The 23707-nt window shown below is 52.9% G+C and overlaps 2 protein-coding genes across 9 annotated transcripts in view; one reads left to right on the forward strand and one right to left on the reverse strand.

Moving 5' to 3' along the window:
* Positions 1 to 3802, reverse strand: part of STYXL1 (serine/threonine/tyrosine interacting like 1) — a 65853-nt gene extending 62051 nt beyond the window's left edge. For 3 of the 8 annotated variants that reach the window (XM_079944109.1, XM_079944100.1, XM_079944108.1), the window contains exon 1: positions 905 to 1504. The gene's annotated coding sequence lies outside the window, so the exon portion shown is untranslated. Of the gene's footprint in view, positions 1 to 904; positions 1516 to 2134; positions 2222 to 3771 lie in introns of those variants that run through there. The other 5 variants (XM_079944104.1, XM_079944102.1, XM_079944107.1 and 2 more) reach the window with 5 other exon arrangements.
* On the forward strand, positions 1609 to 15182 carry MDH2 (malate dehydrogenase 2). Its single transcript, XM_079944099.1, has 9 exons — positions 1609 to 1769; positions 5550 to 5718; positions 7249 to 7332; positions 7824 to 7933; positions 9288 to 9413; positions 12034 to 12111; positions 12947 to 13046; positions 13388 to 13539; positions 14867 to 15182. The coding sequence occupies exons 1-9, from the start codon at positions 1704 to 1706 to the stop codon at positions 14996 to 14998; spliced, it is 1017 nt and encodes a 338-aa protein (XP_079800225.1). The 5' UTR covers positions 1609 to 1703; the 3' UTR covers positions 14999 to 15182.
* The last annotated feature ends 8525 nt before the right edge of the window (positions 15183 to 23707 follow it).

Below are 23707 nucleotides of genomic sequence, written 5' to 3' on the forward strand. Positions count from 1 at the left end.
TTGTCTTTGGGCTCTTTTCCCTTTCTTTCTCATCTGGACACTTCCCATTGTTAAACGCCCAGCTCCTAGTGCCCCCGCTTCGAGAGGTCCAAAGCCCAGGCAAGGATCTCTCCCTCCTGTGGAGGTGAATGGTCCCACTGAGAAACTCCTGCTCTTCCTTTACATCTCAGCTTAGATGTTTCATCCTCCTAAGTCCTCTCTCACATGGCCCCCACCTCCACCCCAAATCTGGGGTAGATGGACCTCCTTTGTGTTCCCACAGCCCCTCGTAACTTTCCTGGTGTTAGCCATACCATGCTGCTTGCAGTTTACCTGTCGCCCCACTAGACTCTGAGCTCCCGGAAGGCAGAAAATGTCTGGATCTCGTTCATAGTTGAACACCCAGCTCCAAGACTGGACTGGCACATCTTAGTAGCTCAATAAACAAGTGGAAAGGAGGGAGGAAAGAGTAAGCCAGGCACCATGCACTCCCTCCTACGGATAGGTTCTTCAGCACCTGTGCTAACTGTTCTTTTCACCGCTGGTTCCCTGACCACTGTTCCCAGGGAAGCGGTCACTGGTCCCCCCCACTGGGTTTGTACACTCCTCTAAGGTTAACAACCTGCCACACACCTACCTGTCCCACTTGACCCTGAACTTTTTGTGGGCAAGGAATTCTCTGTATGCCCAGAAAACAGCAGTGGGGCACATGAAGCTTATAAGGATACTGATCAACTTAAATATGCTTCTTGTGAGGAGAAACCGTATCTTTACTTTCTGGTAGACTCTGAACGAATCCACTTAACTGAGCTCAGCCATGGTTTCTTGGTCCCTAAAGCAGAAACAGTGTGGCCGGGTTCACAGCACGGCTGGGCAGACCGGAGGGGCAGGGACTGGGTGACTTCGCAGGTTATCACCTGTATACCTGTTTCCTCATCTGTAACGCGGGACTGCTTTCCTGTAAACTCGTAGAACAGTGTCTCGCGCCACGTCAGTGCTCAGGGTCGGCCATTCTTGGTAGAGGTGTCTCTAAAGCTTTGTAATCTCTACTAGAAGGTCCTGGGCACCAGGAGGGACGACGACACTGGCGGGTGGACGGGGTGTGTGCGACCGGGGGGGGGAGGGGTGCACGGGAGTGACTGATTAGATGAGCCTTCATCCTCCACCCCAACCGCGGGACTCTCAACCTCCCCTCCCCCTTTTCCTTTCCAGAGCTTTCCAAAGCTCGGAGCCCCTCCCGCCTCCAAGGACAGGAGGGGTGGGTTGGGCTGAGCTGGGGGGGGGGGCTCGGGCCGCACCCATTCTGTCGGGCCTGCGGCGCGACCTCAGCCGGTCTCCCTATCAGAGCCTCTGTCTGGGGCCCCCACCTGCAAAATCGCTCCTCTAGGGCTCTTCCAGCCTAAAGCCTGTCTTCCTGCACCTCTCGGGTGCTGACTCTCCCTCCCACTCCGACGGCGTCTCCCCGACAGGCCGCACAGCACCCGACCGCACAACGACCCACCCCAGGACTGCGCACGGAGAGCGTCCCTCCGCCGGCCTCCGCGACAGTCCGGATGTGGCCGAAATACCGCGAGATCTAGAAGGTGGGGTGCCGGAAGCCAGGCCACTCTCGCGAGGCCAGGTGGAGCAGAGCCGGGAGGCTCGGTGCAGCGTGGAGGTCGTTGGAGTCACTATCCTACCGCCAGCTCCTTCGCCGACCAGTCCGCACCCCGCCCGTCTCAGCCATGCTCTCCGCCCTCGCCCGGCCTGCCAGCGCCGCTCTCCGCCGCAGCTTCAGCACCTCGGCCCAGGTAGGTCCTGCGAGGGGCTGCCTGCAGGTGGAGGCTCCCGGACCTAGGCCACGTGTGCTCCTGGCTCGCGAGCAGCCTTGACCCCCGGGCCAGCCTGGACCGCAGGGCCACCCGGTGCTGGTCCTCGGCTGTGGCGTCCTGGGCCGGCCCTGATACCGGGCAGGAGGTGCGGGGGAGAAAGCCCAGGAGTCGGGGGTGGGGAAGTAGTCCAGCTGGATTCAGGACCGGGGCGCTTCTCCGAGTCTCCCAGTTCGCCCCCGAGCCCCCCAGAGGGTCTACTCTTGACCTGTGCTCCTTCAAGGTGGAGAAGCCAGGGCTCTAGGGCCGAAAGTAACTTATTTTCCATAGTATTTTGAGAGACTAACCTCGTTCTTGCAGCGTCCGTACAAGTACTGTGTAATTTTTTTGTTTGCGGTACGCGGGCCTTTCGCTGTTGTGGCGTCTCCCGTTGCGGAGCACAGGCTCCGGACGCGCAGGCTCAGCGGCCATGGCTCACGGGCCCAGCTTCTCCGCGGCATGTGGGGTCTTCCCGGACCAGGGCACGAACCCGCACTCCCTGCATCGGCAGGCGGACTCTCAACCACTGCGCCACCAGGGAAGCCCCTACACTGTAATTTTTAACTCCATAGTGCAGGCAGGCAGAGATACCGAGGGCAGAGCATTGGTCCAAGGTTACACAGTGTTTTGGCCAGAGGATTAAAATTCAGCTCTCCTGACCACTGTCAGTGACTGTTTTGGATCATCAAGCCTTTCCTCTAAGAACCCGAAGACTCTGCTTCCGCTTGAGGACCTTTTGAAGGCTCCTTCCTGCGGTGGGCGGGCTGGGCCTGCGCCCGGGTGTTGTTAACTGCGCGGCTTGGCCTGAGACTACTTAAGCCTAAGCTATTTTTAGCCGTCTTCTTCTAGGGCAGCGATTCTCAAACTCTGTTGTGTCAGAATCACCTGAAAGCTGGTAAAGATCAGAGGCCGAGGCTCATCGAAGGAGGGTAGGACCTGGGCCTCCGTGTTTTTTTACCAAGTTCCCCAAGTGATTCTAATACCACCAAAGTTAGAATCCAGGAGATGCCCACATTGCCTCTTGAAGTACCACACCCTAAAAGGGAGGTGATTATTAAATGAGGTTCCACATTTCTTACTTAGCTTTTGTTCTTCAGATCAGTTTCCTGTGCATTCAGTTCATTCGAAAAATAAATATATGAATGAGTACATTTGAGTATCCGTGTTGCCCAGAACTGTGCTGGGTGCTGCAGGTGATACCAGGATGAGTGAGAAGTGGCACTTAAGCCAACAGTGAGTAAACAAACGTAGGACAGGTGGAGGTGATGAAGACTGATGCTGAGGAGTGGGGGAAGGGAGATTAACTGCAGGTAAGACAGTGGGATTTGCTGATAACGATTTCATGAGGTGTATGGAGAGAAAGAGGAACATGGAGAAAACCAAGGCTTTGGGTTTTGGAGTTGAGATTTGCTGAGGTGGGAAATACTGCTAGAAGAGAGTGATTGTAGGGGGGTGGGTATCAGGAGCTCAGATTTGGATGTGTTGAGTTTAAAATGCCTACTGGACATAAAGGTGGAGTTGTTGAAGTATATAAGTGTATAAGTCAGAAAGATGAGCTTGAGCCAGATGGTACATTGGCCTAGGGAGACTTCAACCTCAGTGTATTTATGTCTTTCCGTATGTACTAATGTACTAATATGTATGACACAAAACACAGAAATTTAAAAACCATAACCGATTAAAAAAAGAAAACTGAGAAGTGAAGGACGTGTTACTACACATCCATTTTCAAAGCCCCGTTGCTAAACAGTGTGCTGTTGACAACCACTCCTCAACGTGGAAAAAGATATGGAGTTTGGAAACAGCTTGTTTACAAAGAGGTCATGAGCTAACCTGCAGTACCAAAGATTCTCATCTCACTAAAGATATCACCACTTACAAGTTATGTTTTTATAAATATTAACTAAGTTGATGAAACCTTATAATATACAAACAATAACATCACCTCGTCACACTGAGAGCAGTCCCCTCTTCCTTCTCCCTGTGTTGGGTTCATCTTCTGTGTCACGTGGGACTGATTCACTTAAGGACCCTAATTGAGAGCACCAGGTCAGTCTGTTTCTTGGTAGAGTTTAATTCTTCACCTGATGGATGAAAATAAAGACACAGCCTTGACATTGACATCCTGCACACCAAGGGAACTGTCTTATGCTCCCCACATTGGAGCCCTGGTCAGCCTCGGGAGCCAGGCTGAGTAATCTGGGCATGAGGAACTTGAGAAGATTTTTTACCCAAGGAAATGATTAAAACTTTGAATTTCTGGAAGGGTGGTTTAGAGGTGGAGCTGAGGACCTAAGTTAGATAATGGAATCAGGATGGAAATCGGGGGGCAGGTTGGGAAGATGTTTGAGATGCCAAGTCCTTTCGTGTCCTAACTGGGTGTCTCCAGTAAGGGAAGAAGCAGAAGATAGCTCTAAAGTTTTGAATTTGGGTACACACAGATGCCATTTGGGAACAGGGATGGGAGAGGTAGTAAGGACAAATTTATTTACACAGTTGGGTTTGTGGGACCAGTGGGTATGCCTAACAGAACTGGGAATGTGGAGCTGGAACTTGGGAGTCCCTAGGATTCGGGACAGGATGTGGGAGTGATAATTGAAGGTCTGAAGATGGGTGAGATTGCCAGACCTCAGGTTCTGGGTTGGTCCAGCTAGTTTTCTATGAAGTCAAGGGTCCACCTTTAAAGCACCAACTTAAAAACAAACAAATGAAACCTGAATTCCAATCTTAGATATAATATATGCTTTTCAGAGTTTTAGTTTCCTCGAGCAGATGACACTGTGTGGTTGTTTTGATTTCGGCTTGAGTTTTGGTTGGTTTGGTTTGATTTTTGTTTTTGATAACGGAAGCCTGTTATTACTAGCATCCGTTGCTGTGGAACACAGCGTGCAGTGATAATGTAAAGACCCAGAGTACACGGCTGCCCTAGAGGACCACACGCCATGCTTTGCGTTCTTGTGGCTGCTCTTCTCTCAGTTTGTCTTCTTCCCTGGCAGCTCCCTGCCTGCTTGCCCGGGATAGGCTCCCCTTCTCATTTGTGAGTTTAGGTTAGAAACAGCCTCACTCACAGTGGTTAAGAATCCGCCTGCCGATGCAGGGGACACGGGTTCGAGCCCTGGTTCAGGAAGGTCCCACATGCCGTGGAGCGACTAAGCCTGTGCACCACAGCTACTGAGCCTGCATTCTAGAGCCCGTGAGCCACAACTACTGAGCCCATAAGCCACAACTACTGAAGCTTGCGTGCCTAGAGCCCGTGCTCTGCAACAAGAGAAGCCACCGCAATGAGAAGCCCGCACACTGCAACGAAGAGTAGCCCCCGCTCACCGCAACTAGAGAAAGCCCCGTGCGCAGCCACAAAGACCCAATTCAGCCCAAAATAAAGAAATTTATTTAAAAAATAATAAAACTGCACATTGAAGGAAAGCCTTCTGTTACGAGTCCAGGTGGCGATTGAGTGAAGTTTGCTCCCGTTTTGGAGGGTACAGGAGTATGCCCCTGACTGTCACAGCATCTAGAGACATGAGTTCTCCCGCATTTTCCTGAGGCAAACCTCTGAACTTCAGAAGGAAAGGGGGCCTTTGGAATGGTAGGAATACGATTGCATCTTCATTTGGTACTGCTGCAATAAAAAAGACCCAGTACAGTACTCTGCAGTTTATTACCATGTGAATCCTTTTAATGCTGATTCCATCTTCACAGTCCTCTCTCTGTGTCTCTTTCTAGAACAATGCTAAAGTAGCCGTGCTGGGGGCTTCCGGAGGAATCGGGCAGCCGCTCTCACTTCTCCTGAAGAACAGCCCCTTGGTGAGCCGCCTGACCCTCTACGATATTGCTCATACGCCCGGAGTGGCCGCCGACCTGAGCCACATAGAGACCAGGGCGACAGTAAAAGGTATTGAGCACGCCGGCCCTGAAAACTTACACCTGTCCTCCCCCGTCGGCCAGGACTCAGGTTTAGAGTGAGATTCCTAAGTGAAACTAGGTGTTCAGAGACTTGGGGTTTCCATGTTCATTTTAGAATTAAATTTTATATATTATTGCACCTTTTTTGACTTGAGTCTACAAAAATTTAAATAGTGTCTTTGAGAATAACAACGGTGGTCTCACCTTCCCATTTTTAATTTTTTATAATTTAACAAGTAATATGAGGATGGGGAAGAGGCAGCCTCGTGCAGGGGCGTGGGGGCAGTGAGAAATGCTGCCAGCCGCTCCCCACCTTGGGCCGTCCCTCCACCCCAGGGTTTCCTCTGCCAGCTTCTTCAGAGCATGGCCACCTTAGGAAAATCCAAGGGACATCTAGCTATGTCATCCAAGAAGTCACTCATAATTACATATAATTATATATATCCTGCTTATCTTACCTTCACATTATAGCAGCATTTTTCCATGTCACCAAATTCTTGGTAAAATCATTTTTAAAGGTGTACTATAATTTATCACTTATTTATTATTATACCCACAGTGTTGTCCATTGGGCTGTTTCCTGTTTTGCTCTACTGTAAATAGCTAGGCTGTGTAAACATCTTTATCTTTACATCTTGTTTCTTAGAATCCTTAAAAAAAAAAAGAATCCTAAAAGTAGAATGAGTAGGTATGACTATTTTAAAGCTTTTACTATAAAGTATCAGATTGCTGTGCAGAAAACTTGTACTGCTTTCTGTCTCTGCTGTCAGTGTGAGACTGTTTGATGGTGTTTGCATGTATCTTCATCTGGTGTAGACAGCACAGGAGACTGACTGACTGTCAGATCATTTGTTCGTGTGCCTTCCGTGGTCCCTCTGAATTAGTTCGCTCATTTTCTTTTGGGCTGTATATTTGCGCTTCCAAAAGCTCCCACAATAAGGGAGAAGTCAAATCAAAGCAGATTTCGGCCGATTTCCCCGAGATCTTTGAAAGTGGACCTTTTATTCCTCGGATGATAGGAGTAAACAGAATGGATGCTAATATTTCGTCCCTGCTTCTCAGCACGGGGCTTTTCTCTCCTGGCCTCCACCGTGCCTTCTGATCTGACTCCGAGACAGAGCTTTTGTTAGGATGACCGGGACGTGGAATAAGCAGCTCTTACTGGGAGCCGAGAAGGACTGAGAAGTGCTGGCGAGTTGGGTTGGATAAGGAAAAGCAGCCGACTTGGCCGATTCTGTGGGAACCTGGACGGTTACTCTGTTCCGAATCGGGGCTGGGCCAGTGAGGCTGGAGGAAAGTGGAGTGAAAGAGACTGTCCTGCCAGCCGGTGTCATCAGGCCCACAGTGGTAGTTCTCCAGAAGAGGAACCCCTTCGTGGGCGGTCCTTCCAGCCTGTCTTGAGGCCTGTGGCCGGCCTTGGACTCAGGTGGGCCCGTCCTACCCGGGCTCTGTCCCCACAGACGTGCTGGCCTCTCCAAGTCGGAAGTGGTGAAATTGCTCACGTGGGTGTTTCTTCCAGGTTACCTCGGACCTGAGCAGCTGCCAGACTGCCTGAAGGGCTGCGACGTGGTGGTGATTCCAGCGGGAGTCCCAAGAAAACCAGGTGTGTGTTGAACTCCTTGCCTAGCATCTCCCCACAAGTCAGCTGAGGATGTGGTTTTCTGTGAAAAATGGATCTGGTCAGATCTCTGCTGCAGAAAAAATTCCAAAGGGTCCCCAGTGCCTGTGGGGTACAGATGAAGCCCTCCACCTGTCCCTGGGTCCCCTCGCCCAGTCTCATTGTGCTCTGTGTGCACTTTTTTTTTGCATGCAAGGCCCTTTCCTCCACCTGCCTCCACCTTGGAAGCTGTACTGGTCCTTGGTGATCCTCCTCGGGTATAACCCCCCTCATTCCCTCCCCACGCTCCACCCTCACAGACGTCTATCTTGGCACTTATCACACTGGGCCGTTTTCCCTACAAGATGGATTTACTTGAAACAGGGACCCTGTCTCACTCATGTTTGAATTTCCCATAACAACAAACACACACAACGTGGTACACGTTTGGAAATTCGTCCTGTGTTTATGAACACCTCGAATTGGATTGTTCTCAGGCATGACCCGGGATGACCTGTTCAACACCAACGCCACGATTGTGGCCACCCTGACTGCTGCCTGTGCCCAGCACTGCCCCGAGGCCATGATCTGCATCATTGCAAATCCGGTGAGTGCCGGCTGCTGATGCCGCGTGAAGGTCCACAGTTAGCAAAAGTGTGCTTCTGTGCTTAGAGGGGGAATAATCAGGTTCATGTGCTGAAATGGATAAAGTGGATGAGCTAATAAAAGGCCCTTAAATTTATTTCCTAAGGATTCCTTCTGGCATAGACCAAGTGAGTTTTAACCTGGTTTTCCCATCGACCGTGTGCCTCTGGGCAGATCGCTTCCCCTCTCGGTATCTTAGTTTTTCCACCTGGAAAATAAGCCCATTCCTGAGGCTGCTTCAGCCGTGACTGTGGTAGCGTGTTAACTCCTTTTCCTGTGTTCTACTTGGGGGTTGCAATTCCTGCTTCCTGGCGCCCCCTCCCTCCTCACACGCACACATGGTCCTGTACGCAGCCCCCCAGGCCCTGTTTGCTGCTTTTTGCAGGAAGCTAGTTCTTCAGTTCAGAAACTCCGGGTGCTGTGTCCCTCCTGAGAAGTTGGCTGTGGCTCCCACGCCCGCCCTAGCAGGGCCTCAGGTTGCATTTGACAGCAGCCCTTCTGTTCCTCCCTGCTGGTTGATCTGGTCTCGCGAGTACAAGAAGGATCTGGGTGGAAGTGCAGTGACACTGATGTGGACTCAGGAACGTGGCCGCTGATAAACACGCAGAGCTTGTGCCCGTGGCCTCTGAGAAGAGGATCCTGCCCTTTCCAACCAGCTCACCTTTCCTCGGGGGCAACTGGTCAGAAGATCTTGGGGGGCTGATTAACCGGTGCCTAATATAAATCTCGCTGTTTTTGTCTTGTTTTTATTCTTTCTATGTACCAGGTAATGTGTTAAGCCCTTGCCATGTATTAAGTCACTTAATCTTCACACCCACCTCAGGAGGTAGTTGTCTCCCGTTTTAAGAAACTGAGTTCTAAGGAGTTGAGGTAACTTGGCCGGGGTTACGACACAGAGTGACAGAGCTGGGACTGAGCTTGTAGCTTGTAGCTTCTTGCTAGACTGTCTTTTTTTTTTTTTTTTTTTAATGGCCATTTGGGCTAAGTCCCAGCTGGAGCAGAAGGTGCCTTGTGGATCCTCCATCACATTTTTAAGTTGATAGTCGAAGGGTCACGTGCACGTTTGAACTTTGGGCTCGGAGGCCGCCAAGGAGAAGAGTGCCTCCCCCAGCGAATGGTTTCTTCTTTCTCGTGGTGGGGAGAAGCAGCAGTCTTTTAGAGTAGGGGGCCTTCCATCGTGAGGGTCGCTTATCAGGGCAATTTAATGTGACAGCTTAGAGCTTGTTCATGGTCTGACGAGAAGATTTTTCCTCCTGTCACGAGGCTCTGCTCTCAGAACACAGGCAAATTGTGCCCCTCTCTCTTGGATTTACTAGGTTAACTCCACCATCCCAATCACAGCAGAAGTTTTCAAGAAACACGGAGTATACAACCCCAGTAAAATATTTGGGGTGACAACCCTGGACATTGTCCGAGCCAACACTTTTGTTGCAGAACTGAAGGTAAGAGCTGCCTCGGGCATCTTTCAGGTTCCCTTTCGGAACCTCTCTGGCTATTCTTGGCTCCTTTACGGGCCTGGAGGACACCGGGGCCCTTACAGGCCACATGTAGCTGGAGGGTTTAAATGTCTTTATAGCTCGCCTCCTTGGTGGGAAGCAGCTTGCGCGGGGAACGCAGACAGCAGGCCCCTGCGGGCTGGAACCGGCCAGGCTCGCTCTTCTCCCTGCTGTAGCAAGGGTTCGGCTTTCCCTGGGTTTCTCACTGGCTAGACTGGGTTGTGCTCTTCGTGTTCATCGGCTCGGGTCTGAAAACTGGTCCTAACAGGTTTTACCCGCTAACCATTAGACAAATGATAAAATCAGCAAACACGAAGAACTTGGGAAAGTCCCTGAAATCATGTCAGAATTCTTGTCCCTGGTCTGTGTTCTGACTCCCTGGGTGCCTGCAGTGACTTACCTCAGTTCTGCTCCTGCTGGCTGCCTGCTTCTTCCTGAGCCGCCAGGCTTGTCCCGAGGTGGGTGTGGCACCGGCGCCAGGTCTGGAGTCCTCGGTACCTTTCACAGTTCGCTGTCTAGTCTGTTGGGTTATGGACCCAGCAGAACCACTTCCTCTGGCCCAAATAAGTGTCCCTCCTGAGCTTCAGGCCATTTTTCGTGAACTTGTGGAAGAGGGGGTCCTCCCAAGTCAGGAATAATTGTCGTGCACACAGCTTAGTGAGAAGGGCGCACGCAGGACCGTTGACCTTCCTCTTCCTCCCCTGCACCCAGCACTTCTCTTCTAGGGTGTGGACGGTACGGTGCCCCGCTGCAATTCACGCTCTGGCGTGTTCCTCAGGCTCTGCTCTCCGAGTGGAGTCGGATCCCTGAGATGTGGCCCCGGGGCCTGGGAGCTCTGTGAGTGAAGCGGAAAGAGACACTTTAATTCCAGAGACAACTGAATCACCGTTTCAGTGCACGTGTGTTTAGACTGTGGTTGGCTTTGAGTCAGGAAAGGCTTTGCGGAGCGGGTCTCGGTGAAGCCGAGTCTGAACGCACCCAGGCCGGGAGGCAGGGGTTCCAGCTTCCCGAGGCACACGCCCCCGGTTCCTGGAAGCAGCAGTGCTCGTTCTCTTAGGTCCCGTGGTGCCGCCAGCTCCAGGGGGAAGCACGCGTTTCCCCCGGGCCCCTGATCCTGCTGCAACAGTAGATACCTGTGGCTAGTTGAATTAATTATAATTAAATTAGAAACTGTGGTCCTCTGTTGCACCAGCCACACTTGAGATGCTCCAAAGCCCCACGTGGCTGCTGTGTTCGCACAGAGAGTTCTGTTAGGCCATGGAGGCTTGGCCTCGAAGCTTTGCCATGTGAGGTGGGGAAGCATGTCTCCGCCCTGGATCCATCAGTTAAGGAGTGCGCCCTTTACCTCAGGCTGCCTGGCATTCTGAAAAGTTCCTGGATTGCATGGAGGGTGAAAGGCTGCCCTTAACCTCGCAGCCTCTGGCTCCCCCCTCGGCCGTCTCTACCCCCGCCTTCCACTGCGCTTGCCCTTTGCACTTCATGCTCTGCTGATGGTACCTGCCCTGTGAACCCCCAGGTCTTTGTTCTTTCTGCTCCTTTTGCCTAGAATACGCTTCCCTTGGTGGAGTCCTGCTCCTTCCCAGATGAAGTTAGGTCTGCCCCAGGAGGCCTTCTCTCAGGCGCCTTCCAGAGCCACCCTGTGGCTGGCTTCACCCGTCGCATTGGAGCGTCTGTTTGTATCTGTCTCATTTTGGACAAAGAGCTTCTCAAAAGCAGGGGCCCTTTCTGTTCGTGCCTGTGTCCCTGGTGACCGGCGTGGTGCCCTGGCCTGTAGACACAGCCGTGCATGTCCGTTAACGGTGCTGCTGGGTCTGCCCACCCTTGTGGCTGGGCTCCCCAACCTAGGCAAGGCTGGTTCCTAACTTACGGTGTCTCTCTTTAGCAGCTGCAGCATTTGGGGAAGGTGGCAGCATTTTGGGACTGCTCACCCCCTCCCGTTACTCCCACCAGCTTCTTTTTTTGACTGTGTTAAGAAATACCTGGTTCGCAGATTCTTGGGGGCATCCTGCCTCCGGTTTAACAAATGAATCAGCCGTCCCAGCAAGCCCCACTTAATGAACCTTGGCGTTGTGACCCCTTTCAACTTGGTTTCCTTCTTTCTGTTCCAATCACTGTTTGAGTTGACGGACTTCTCACCCCTGGGTGTTCTGGAGTCTTGCTCTGATACGAGGTGTATGTTCTCTGTAACAAAGCGTAGGCACGTAAGTCTGAGCTAAGGCATGGGGATGACATCAGGTGTGGGAAAGAGGATTTGTCATCCTCTGATTCCAAGAAGCTGTCGGACTGATGGGAACGAATTGGGACCCTTCACGAAGGCAGTTTTCAGCACATTGTGAAGGGAAAGCCTCGGAGTGACCTCACCAGACACCGAGTTACTCACTGCATGTGTTGAAACTGCAGGGGGCGCCTAGTGGGACATGTGAGCACGGCTGGAGTCAGGCGGCCTCTTACCTGGTTTCCGAGTTCTGTGGATTTTTCCGGTATTGGTGCTTTAGGTGCATATGACGTGTTTTACACTCAAAGCGCTTGTTAAAAGTTAATCAGGCTTTCCACTTTCGGTGACCAGGGTTTGGACCCGGCTCGCGTCAGCGTTCCTGTCATTGGCGGCCATGCTGGGAAGACCATCATCCCCCTGGTCTCTCAGGTGCGTGTGTCACCCTGCCCGGAAGCCTCAAGACCACGAGCACAGTTCAGAGGTTCACTTTGGGGCCCTCGTATCAGGCTGACACGGATCTCACCGTCTGTTGTTACTTTGAAGCGTCCACAGCTGTGGGAGTGAGTGTGGTCAGAAGGTGTTCAAAGGGGCCAGCTCCTACGCAGTGAAAACTGCTGGTGGAAACATCACTGCCTTCCTGATTAGGTCAGAGCAGGCAAAGCTGCTTTGTTTAAAAATGAGGAGAGACAAGGTAAACACCACTGAGAATAAGATAAATCACCTCATAACCTCAGGAGAAAATACTGAGGAAGCACCTTTTGAACCTAAGTTGATGGACATCCTACAAAGCGAGCATTCAGTACCCTTGACAGATGTCCTGAAAGCCAGGGGAGGACTGAGGAAGCAGTCAAAGGCGAGATCCCTGGGTGCTGGTGGGTCCTGGGCAGGACCCTGAACAGAAGGGACGGTAGTGGAACAGTCGGTGACACTTGAGTAAGGTCTGTGGTTTAGTTAATTTCCTGTTCTTTATAACTGCACTGTGGTTATGTAAAGTGTTATCAGGGTAAGCCGGGTGAGGAAAATCTTTCTGCTATTTTTACAACATTTCTCTAAGTCTAAAATTAGTCCAAAATAGAGAAAGTTTTTTTTTTTTTTTTTTAATGAGTAGAGAACTCACTACACCTCCCAACAAAGTCGGCTTTTTCTTTAAGGAAAAGGTCTTGGTTTCCCACGTGGCAGCGATGCCGGGGCCCGCCGGGCGTGGGGCTGGGAGGTGACCGGAGCCTGGTCCTGCTCACGTGAGCCCTGTGACTTGCACTTGCAGTGCACCCCCAAGGTGGACTTCCCCCAGGACCAGCTGACCCCCCTCATCGGGCGGATCCAGGAGGCCGGCACGGAGGTGGTCAAGGCCAAGGCCGGAGCAGGTAGGCGCCCAGGTGGCCCCAGGCTTTTGGAGGCAGAGCCGAAGACTCGTGAGGGCCCAGCAAGGAGCGGGTCCTTTTCTAAGCCTCACGTCCGTCTGCTCGATAAGCAGCCCCCCGGTCAGAGGGCAGCGCGGCTTGCTGGGGGGCGTGGAGTAGTGTTTGAGGTCAGCAGAGCTAATTGCGTGCCGTCTGCGGGTCTGTCACTTCAAGGGATGCTGACCTAAATTCCTGATGAGACTGGAAAGCTGGGGGTTATGCAGATGGGGTTTTAGCTGCGGGGAAGCTCGTCTGGGTCTTACGGTCGCAGCGCTAGCTTGGCTGACCTGCCTTTGTCCTCCTAGGCTCTGCCACCCTATCCATGGCGTATGCCGGAGCCCGGTTTGTCTTCTCCCTCGTGGATGCGATGAACGGAAAGGAAGGAGTTGTCGAATGTTCCTTCGTTAAGTCCCAAGAAACGGACTGTCCGTACTTCTCCACACCATTGCTGCTGGGGGTATGTGTCCCAGAGGCCAGGTCTTGGCCGGAAGGAGGAGCATTTTCTGTAGCTGAGACTCAGCAGCTGTACTCCGTGCGTTTGCTCCATGGTTCAGATTTCCTTGTGCAGTAACTGCATCTCACTGCCTGGCCTGTGCTTGGACTTTTGAGGGTAGAAGCATCCCAGAAGCAGTGGCGGGGAGAAACCTCAGTCTGTGGGGGCTGACGGGGATCTCACGGCTCCAGCAGCCGGTCAGCAGCGGCCGCCTGGGTAGGTTTCCCAGTGAGACCCTCGCTGTGTCCCGAGGCGGCCCACGGACAGCCCTCACAGAAGAGGCTTCCCCGCACCAGGCTGTGCTGGTTCCTTCTCATTCTGACCTCAGGGCCTGCCGGGGCGTGCACACGTGTTAGACCTTCCAGCTCAGGCATTCCTGGGCCCTGCTCCTCGTCTCACTGCTTTTCCTCCTTGAAATGCACTGGGACGGGGCCCTTCTAGTCACCTTGCTGGCTTCAGCCAGGCTGGTTTGGGGCAGCTCTCTGGTCTGCTTGACTCCTAACCGAGTCTTCAGTGAGCAGGTTTCCACGTCTTAGCCGTGGGCACCCGCTGGAATCAGGCAAATGTGTGCTCGCCTTCCTCTCGTGCCCAGAAAGAAGCCCTTCCCACAGACACCCTGGTGTCCAAAATCCCTGAGACCGACACTGGTCTCCAGAACTACCTGTGGTTATAGCTCCAGAGCCAGCTGAGCGCAGGTGTGTGCAGCGTGGTGGGGCCTGTAGGAGAGGCCCCCAAGGCTGATAGTCCTGGTCAGGGAGGCTCCGAGGAGGCAGCCTGGGCGCCAGCCTGCTGTTTTCCTAACGTCCGACGTGTAGCTCCTTAATTACGTTGGATTCAGGTGGCTATGAAAGTGTTTCTTCAGTCCTTTACCAACTTGGGAAAAAAACTAGATCCCAAAAGTACGCTCCGTGTCAGGGAGAATAACTCAGGTGCTACTAATTATTGAGTTCTTTGTGTGCCAAGCAACCCACATGTGTCCTCACAGCCTCCTGTGGGGTCGATAAGGAAACACACTTGGCGGGTGCGTGACAGGTGCACACACAGTGAGTGCCAGAGCCCGGCTCCCAGCCCAGGGCTGAATGACAGAAGCTGAGCTCCTGGCACGGCTCACACCCGTCCGGCCCCGTCCCGCCCCGTCCCCAGGGTGTGCGGCTCCCTCAGCAGGCTGCCCAGGAGCCACCGGTTAGACAGGCGAGGCAGGGCTGATGAAGTTACAAGTGGGATTTTCTGTAACAAACCCATTCATGGAAACTTTCTTGTAAAATCTTACCACCTCCCCTCTCTCCTTCAGAAAAAGGGCATCGAGAAGAATCTAGGCATTGGCAAAATCTCCCCTTTCGAAGAGAAGATGATCGCCGAGGCCATTCCTGAGCTGAAAGCCTCCATCAAGAAAGGAGAGGAGTTTGTAAAGAACATGAAGTGAGAAGGCGGTTAACGAGCAGGCCATCTCCGTAACTTATTAAGGCATCGTGTCGCTGTAAAGCCACTTCAGGCACCGTGGTCTTCTCAGTTTGCTTTGATGATGAGTATTGTATTAGCGAACCACCCCTTCCAAATCGCGGGTCAGTCTGTCGGTGCATCAATAAAAGCAGGCTTTGATTTTCTTTTCCAAGGTCTCCAATTAAATACTGTGCTTTCAGACCCCATTGGAGCTGACTGCAGAGTGTGTCTGACATCGCTTCCATCACAAATTAGAATCAGGTGTTATTTAAAAAGTAGACTTGGGCTTCCCTGGTGGCGCAGTGGTTGAGAGTCCGCCTGCCGATGCAGGGGACACGGGTTCGTGCCCCGGTCTGGGAAGATCCCACATGCCGCGGAGCGGCTGGGCCCGTGAGCCATGGCCGCTGAGCCTGCACTTTCAGAGCCTGTGCTCCGCAACGGGAGAGGCCGCAGCAGTGAGAGCCCCGCGTACGGTTAAAAAAAAAAAAAAAAAGTAGACTGAAACATCATGATCTCATCAGTAGCTTCAAGCCTGTAATCTTCATCAGTAACTGCTCTCCCAACCCTGCTCTTTGCACCATCATGTCCCTCAGGTGTGTGAGCGGAAGGAAGGGCCAGCTTGGGTCTGATTCCTCGGTGTCCTCTCGCCTGTGCAGGTGGCAGCTCAGTGGCCGACGCTGGGCCGCTGTCTGCTGTCGCAGGTTCTCTCTGTGCGGGTGGCAGCTCAGTGGCCGACGCTGGGCCGCTGTCTGCTGTCGCAGGTTCTCTCTGTGTGGTTTTTCTGGCCGAGCAGACAGCACCACTGGCTGGACTTCGTCCTCTTCTGATCGAGCCCTGATATTCAGTGGCAATGACTAGCCAAAGCCAGAATTGTGAGGAGGGCTGGGCAGGGGCAGGAACAACCAAACCAAAACACCAGCTGCAGCCACAGGGCTGAGGACACAGGGGAGGTGGCTTCGTGTCTTCATCAGTGGCCAGAAGGGACTTTGTTGCATTAGCTGGGCTTAGGATACATGTGGGGAATTAAAGGGAGACCTGATTCCCTTCGGGTACAGTTTGCTCCCCAGAAGCCGTGGCCTCTGAAGTGGAAACTGAGAGCTCAATACCTGAGAACTTTCTGACAACAGGTGATGACCTTGCGGTGAAAGGGCAGGTGGTGCTCGAGGTACGCGCAGTAGACAGAGACCCATTTATCTGCAGCTTTTTTTTTTTAAACTGCAGTGGATTTTATCAAGTATGACATCATTGTGTTCTTATATAAGTGATCATGTTCATCGTTTAAAAACTAAAATGTAGCCAAATACAGGAAATTATCTCCGATAATAGTATTTGTGCTCCTGATTCTGCATATTTCAAAAGTCGAGATAAAGCTGCTTGGGCCATTTTGCAACCTGTCCTGGTTAATTACTGTGTAACACACACAATTTAGTTGCTTTTAAGCCAGTATTTTATTACGTCTCACGATTCTGTGGTTGGCAGGGTTCCGCTGGAAGTTTCTGTTCCTCCAGGTGTGGGGCGCTGGCTAGTCAGGCACGTTCAAGGTGATGGCTCCGGCGCGTGGCTGCTGTTGAGGGGGTGGTGGGACAGCTGGGCTCCACGAGGCCCTACAGCAGGGCACGCAGATTTCTTACCTGATGGCCTGGGGTTCCCAAAAGTGCAAAAGCAGAAGCTGCCAGGCGTTAAAGCTTAGGCTCAGAACCGGCACGGCATCACGGTTGCCAGATCCTCGTGGCTAAAGCGAGTCACCAGGCAAGCCCAGGTCCATGGCGGGAGGGGCCTCAAGGGTCCTGTGGGAGCCAGCTCTGGAGATTCTCTACCACACGCGCACAATTCCTTAAGTGTATCCGTGTCTTCCCATATCGCTTGTTTAATAGCTGGATGACCCTTAGGGTGAATGTACTATAAAACGTATTCCACTGTTGGATCATTAGGTGGTTTAGGTTTTCACTACTATGAAGACCATGGCTCTGAACGGCACGGTGCTGTTGGACTAATGCCTCCTGGAGGTTCTGTACTTGAGGCACTGTGCCAGCTCTGGGCTGACAGGCAGGACCTAGTGCGATGACTCCACAAGTGGTCTTGGTTTAGGGTGGTCAGGTCGGCGCCCGTCTCCATACACCAGCGGTTACCGCATAAGGCCCGTCCAAGGGGTTTGCTTAAAATGCAGCCCCCTCCTACACTGTTGGTGGGAATGTAAACTGGTGCAGCCACCGTGGAAAACAGTATGGAGGTTCCTCAGAAAACTAAAAATAGAATTACCATATGATCCAGCAATCCCTCTCCTGGGATATATCCAGACAAAACTATAGTTTCAAAAGATACATGCACCCGTGTGTTCATAGCAGCACTATTCACGATAGCCAAGACATGGAAACAACCTAAATGTCCATCCACAGAGGAATAGATAAAGAAGATGTGGTACATATATACAATGGAATACTACTCAGCCATAAAAAAGAACAAAATGCCATCTGCAGCAGCATGGATGGACCTAGAGATTATCATACTAAGTGAAGTAAGAGAAGGATAAATACCGTATGATATCACTTATATGTGGAATCTAAAATATGACACAGATGAACCTATCTGTGAAACAAACAGAATCACAAACAGAACAGACTGGTGGTTGCCAAGGGGGAGGGGTTGGGGGAGAGATGGAGTGGGAGGTTGAAGTTAGCAGATGTAAGCTTTTATGTATAGAATGGATAAACAACAAGGTCCTACTGTATAGCACAGAACTATATTCAATGTCTTATGATAAACCATAATGGAAAAGAATACTTTTTAAAAAGAATGCATACCTATGTATAACTGAATCACCTTGCTGTACAGCAGTAAATAACACAACATTGTAAATCAATTGTACTTCAATTTTTTTTTAAGTTTTTTAAATGCAGGTTCCTGTGCCCACCCTTCAGAAGTTCTGATCTAGCAGTCTTGAGAGGAAGGACCAAGAACCTATACTATTCCAGATCCCTCCAGATTATGCTGAGGGGGGATGGGGTAGTCAGTGACTGCACTTTGGACACTGGCTGCCCCAGAGCTCTTTTCACTATATAAGCCTCCTGCCTTTCAGGACTTACAGATAAGTCAGGGATGAGAGAATCAGAAAAATGCAGATCAAGTACCACAGGACCCAGAAGAGGACTAGGTTACTTCTGGACATCTTGGCAGAGGCCAGGATCAGAGGAGACTGCTCCATCAAGATAGCCAGGAGGGAAGAGGAGGAGAGGCCATTTGAGCTGGCCCTGCAGGAGGGGTAGGATTCCAGCCGGCCGGGAGGGCAGGGTGGTCACGGCGAGCAGGCAGCCGCGGCAGAATCAGGCTAGGCTTAGGAGAATGGGCTCCAGAGGGTTTGAGGAATGGCCAGTGTTCACACGATGAGGGGAGTGAGGCCATGGGGGGGGGGGGTCTTCCATGCAGGCTGCAGAGCTTGGACCTCGTGCTGTGGGTGGTGGGAACAGGGAGGGTAAAGGCGCTGAGCGGGCAGGTGACACGATCCTAGGCGGCGGCTTGTTGACATACAGATTGTGGCCCAGGAGCCTGGGGAGGGGTCCCGGTGATGTCCTTGCTGCTGGCCACACTTAAGTAGGAAAGATGTGGCAGCGGGGACTGCTCAGGACGCTTTGACAGCAGAAGGGACAAGGGCCCAAAGCGGGGTGGCAGTGAGTGGGAAGGGAAGGATGACGGAGAAAACACCAGCATCTCCCAGCCCCACCTCTACCGCCCAGAAGTCCATCAGCCCACTGGCAGCGTGGGTTAAACTAACCACACCCCCACTTTCAAGCTCCAGTTATACACCTCCCAGTCTGTGAACTGGCTGTCATCCCTACCTTCCGGTGGCCTCCTGACACACGACTCCTGTCCGCCTCAGCAAGGAACAAAAACCCGGGGACTGCGGGGATGGTGTTAATGACCTTGATGAGCTGGCTGAGCCTTTGCCGGGGGAAGCCAAGAACCAGGGCCAACTCTTCCTGGCAGCCCCTGGAAACCCCTATCGACTAAATCATCCCCCAAGTGTGCAAGCTGTGTCCCCCCGTCCAGGCCGTGAGCACTTTTCCCTCTCTCACATTTGCTGAGCACTCACTACTTCCCAGGCCTCCTAGCAGAGGCAGAATAATGGCCCCCAGAAATGTCCATTTCCTTATCCCTGAAACCTGTGAATATGTTACCTTCCGAGGGACTTTGTAGATATGATGAAGTTAAAGATTTTAAGATGGGGAGATTGTCCTGGATTATCTGCGTGGCTCTAACGTAATCACAATGGTCCTCCTAAGAAGGAGGCAGGAAGAGCGGAATCAAAGTCAGAATCAAAGCAGTGGATGTGATGACAGAGGTGGTCAGAGCGAGAGAGATCTGAAGATGCTACTGTCTCAAGCCTTGAAGAGGGAAGGAGGGAGGGAGGGCCCACAAGCCAAGGAATGTAGGCAGCCTCCAGAAAGGCAGGCAAGGAAATATTCTCCCCTAGAGCCTCCAGAAGGAAAGCAGCCCTGCTGACACCTTGATTTTAGAAAGTCTGACCTCCACAACTGTTAGATAATAAATGTGTGTTGTTTTAAGCCACTAAGCTTGTAGTCAGCTGTTACAGCAGCCATGGGAAACTGGTCCACCCTCCTAGGCATTTTGCACACATATTCCCTTTTATCCTCATCACAGTCCTCTAAGGTGGCTACATTAGCAAGAGAAGTGATGCCCAGAGAGGTTGAGTAACTTTCCAAGGTCACACAGCAGGTGAAGGGAGCTGGGACTTGAACCTAGGCATTCTGGCTGCAGAGCTTCCCCTGCCCCAGTCAGCAAGGTGCCTGCAGCCTTGGGGAGGGCAGGGCTGTCTGAATGTGGGGCGGTTCTGTGCCACGAAACCAGACCCTTGGATTTCTTGGGTTCTTGGCTCACCATGCTCTGATGTTTTATGCGCTTTGGGAGTTGGGGGGTTGCCCCGTGTGCCCCTCACTGCGAGACAGGATCTTGGGGGCACTCCACAGAGGATGGGGAGAACATTGACCCCAGATCAGGAGCCTGAATGGAGGGGACCAGCCATTCACAAAGGAGCTGGTGTGCCCTCAGGAAGTCACAGACCCTGCCACTGCCCAGCTGCTCTCAAGGCCTGACGGAGAAGCCCCGCCCTGCTCCCCCCCTGTGTGTCTGCCTGTGGGTGGGGGGAAGGGCTGTCAGCTCATGCAGAGCCTTCTCCCCATTTTAGAGCCATTTCACATTCTCCCAGCTGGCAACCCAGCCCAGTGGGACAGCTCTGGTAGGAAGGCTTGGCAAGTCCCTCCTTCCTTCTCTCTGTCCCCTCCCCTCCTTCCTAAGAGCTGGCCTGGTCCCTCTTAGGAGGGGCCACAGCCAGGCTGCCTCACCCCCTGACCTGAGCCCTCCATCACTCCGTGAAGACTGCCCCCTGCCCCCTCAGCCACCAGCCCAGCTCAACTACAAACCCCACCTCCGTTGCCTAAAAATAACTCCTCCCCGCCCTGCTCTCTCCCTCCCAGGCTCCTGCTGATGCTAATATGCTCCCAGCCAGGCTGAGAGCCCTTGCCAGGCAGACGCAGGCCAGTAATTAGGTTAACTCCCTTCCTGCCAGAGATGGAGGTCGGCTGGTTGCGGCTGGGGTAGGGGTGACTGGGAGTGCTTCTTTCACGGGCCGGGGTGATTCTGCGTGATGTGTGTATGTGTGGGCAGTGTGTGTATGTGGGGTGTATGTTTGGGGGGACTGTAAGCTCTGAAAGCGGTGACCGATGCCAGATGTACCCGGCCTGGGCTCAGGGAAAAGCTCTGGCTCAGGAAAGGGGTGGGGGGCAATGGGACCCTCAAGTGCCTCCCACTGAGCGCTTGGAGCGGACCAGGCAGTGCCTGTTTGCATCACAGAGCATCTTGTCCTCACCTGGAACCTTTCACATCTCACAGCGGTTACAAACGGGAAAGCAGGGAGGGGCTGCCCAGGAGCACCCCCCATTCCCCTGCTCCCGATGCGAGCCCAGCGCAGCTTCAGCCGCCTTTACTGGACGGCTGCTCTGTCCCAGGCACCTCCTGGGCACAGGTACGTGTAAGATAATTAACAGACTGAGGCTCGAGTCAGGTGACCAGCTGTTGGAGGGGGGACTGTCCCAGCAGCTGTGGGAGAGGCTGAAGGAGGAGGCCACTGCCCAGGCCAGGCCTCTCCCAGGGGCCCCGACCTGACTTAGGGACGTTTATTGTGACGAATGTCTCAATGTCGGAAACCAGCTCAAGAAGCCTGCCACACCCTGGGCAGCACGGCTCAGACAAGGCTGAGTACAAACAGGAACTGATTTCAAGAACGAGTTAAATAGCACAGAAGGTACACAGAGGAGCAGAAATGTGGAGACAGGACAGGAATTGCGGAAGTTTCGGTGGCACCGTGCTACGTTGCAAATTTGACTCCACGCTTCCCAGTGCGACAGAACCTTCCAGAAGGAGAGTCCAACAGGGCTGGAGTAGTCTAGAAGGACAGCCTGGGAGGTGAGGCTGCTGAGGGCCCACAAGGGGTCACCTCACTCCAGACCCCAGACCTCCTCCCCATGCCCAAGCCCCCAAGGCTGTGCAGCCTTGAGCAAATTACTTAACTTCTCTGGGCCTCGGCTTCCTCACTAGTAAAATTATGCCCATTCCCAGGCTTGCTGAGAGGATTTAGTGTCTAAAATCCACAGCAAGGACTTCCCTGGTGGTCCAGGGGTTGGGACTCCGCCCTTCCACGGCAGGAGGCACAGGTTCGATCCCTGGTCAGGGAAGTAAGATTCCACGTGCCGCGGGGTGCGGCCAAAAACTCTTTTTAATTTAAAAAATAAATAAAGTCCACAGCACACAGTAGGCACTCAATAAATAGTGACCATCCTTGCCATGTTCCTCACTTGGAGGTCAGGGCCCTGCTGGGGCTCCAGGTCTGAGGGTGAGGGCTACTGGGAGGAGGGCTCTGGCCAGAGATAAGGAAGCCGGGGTCCTGGGGACAGCCCCAGGCAGAGCACATGCGCAGGGCCCTCCCACCCCGCAGGGCTGGGCCAGCCTGGGCTTATGTCTGAGCTGGCCTCAGCTCAGGAAGCAAATTTAGCCTGCTGGGGTCCCCGGAGGGATCATTAAACACGGCCAGGGGAGAGAAGGAGGCAGTATGCAATTAAATGCGTCACACTTATACCAGTCTCTGCATGTGTGTACATGCAGGCCTCTCCCAAGCAGCCTGCTCTCTCACCGTCCCCGCCTGACGGCCTGTCCCAGGCCAGCTGCCCTTTCCCCAGAGCGGTCGGAGTGGGCAGGCCCCGGTTGGTCCAGTCTAGGACCCCGGAGTTCCCCAGCTGCTCCCACCTGGCTCTGCCTTCCAGCCCTGGCCCCAGCTCTCTCTGGCTGCCACTCCAGCTGGGGTGGGGCTGGGGGGCTTCTCTTGGGCCACTGAACAGTCAGGAAAGTGCCCATGAAAGAGATGGCGCCCAGGTTAAGACCCCCCTAAAGAGACCCTCAGTTGATCGCCTCTGGGTGCCTCGGGGGTCAGGTTCAGTGCGGGTGCACGCCTCCTATAAGCCGTCTCTAGCCATCTCTGTCCCAGAGTCTGATGTGTTGGTGGGAGTATTTATGCACAGACGCACATGTGTGGGGCCCATGTTGATGCGGGAGTGTGTGTGTGCGGTGTGTGTCTGAGGTTTGGGTTGTCCAGGTGTAGAGATGTAACAACGTTCCTGAGTGTGTGTGTGTATGAGTGGATCTGACATGTGTATGGGGCTGTGTATGGGACTTAGTGTATGGTGGGGTCAGGTGACTGGGGTCACTTCTGCTGGCAGACGAATGTTGGAGATGAAACTGGGTCACAGCCTCCAAGACAGCCTCAGCTGCCATCTCTGCATCCCCTCCCCACCCGCCCTGTCCTGATCGTAACACATGGACCCAGGTGTGGCGCTCAAGGCCTTTAAGAAGAGCTCACTGCACACTCCTTGGGGATGGGGGTTCCCAGGACAGGGGACCTGCCCACTGGGACAACCTGGATTCTTCCTGGACCTGGATGCAGTAGGTGCCCAGTGTAGGATGGAGAGACGATGGGTGTTGGGTGAGGGTGTATGGTGACCCGCCAAGAAAAGAAGGGAGGTGTACATCCCAGGCTACAGTGATAGGTGAAGGGGCAGGGCTGCCCTCTGCCCACCTGCACCCCTCCTGTCCCTCTGCTGACATTCCCCTGTCTTCTTTTACTCTTTTTGTCTCCTCACCCTAACCCTCCCTTCTCCTGGGCGTTTAAAATTTTTTATTAAAATACAATAATAAAGTATGGAAATCATACATATACAGCTCAATGAATTTTCACAAACTGAACACAGCCATGGACCAGCACCCAGATCAAGAAACATAACCAGCCCTCCTATACCCCTTCTAGTCATGCCCTCCCCAAGGACAGCCACGGTCCTGACTTCTAATACGATAGTTTTGTCTAAGTAGTCACTTTTATTCCCAATACCTGCCTGAGTCCCTCCTCCAACCCCAGAGCAACATTAACTCCTCCCTGAATGGGAGAGGTGAGAAGAAAGCTGTGAGGTCACACTGTCTATCCCTACCACCAGCAGGCAAAGGATGGAGCCCCTACTGGTCCTTGTCACAGATGCCTGTCGAGGGTCTCCCCAGCCCCCGCCTAAGTGTTTCAGGGACGAGTTCCATAGCTTGGCAATGAATAATTAGCTTCTGTGAGCGTGTCACTTAAGGA

This window comes from Stenella coeruleoalba, assembly GCF_951394435.1.
Source record: "Stenella coeruleoalba genome assembly, chromosome: 15".
Taxonomy (NCBI): domain Eukaryota; kingdom Metazoa; phylum Chordata; class Mammalia; order Artiodactyla; family Delphinidae; genus Stenella; species Stenella coeruleoalba.

Coding starts and splice junctions, on each gene's coding strand:
- MDH2 (XM_079944099.1), top strand. CDS start 1,704: ATGCTCTCCGCCCTCGCCCGGCCTGCCAGCGCCGCTCTCCGCCGCAGC. Junction 7,934..9,287: donor TCTGCATCATTGCAAATCCG/GTGAGTGCCGGC, acceptor TGGATTTACTAG/GTTAACTCCACCATCCCAAT. Junction 13,540..14,866: donor CCACACCATTGCTGCTGGGG/GTATGTGTCCCA, acceptor TCTCTCCTTCAG/AAAAAGGGCATCGAGAAGAA.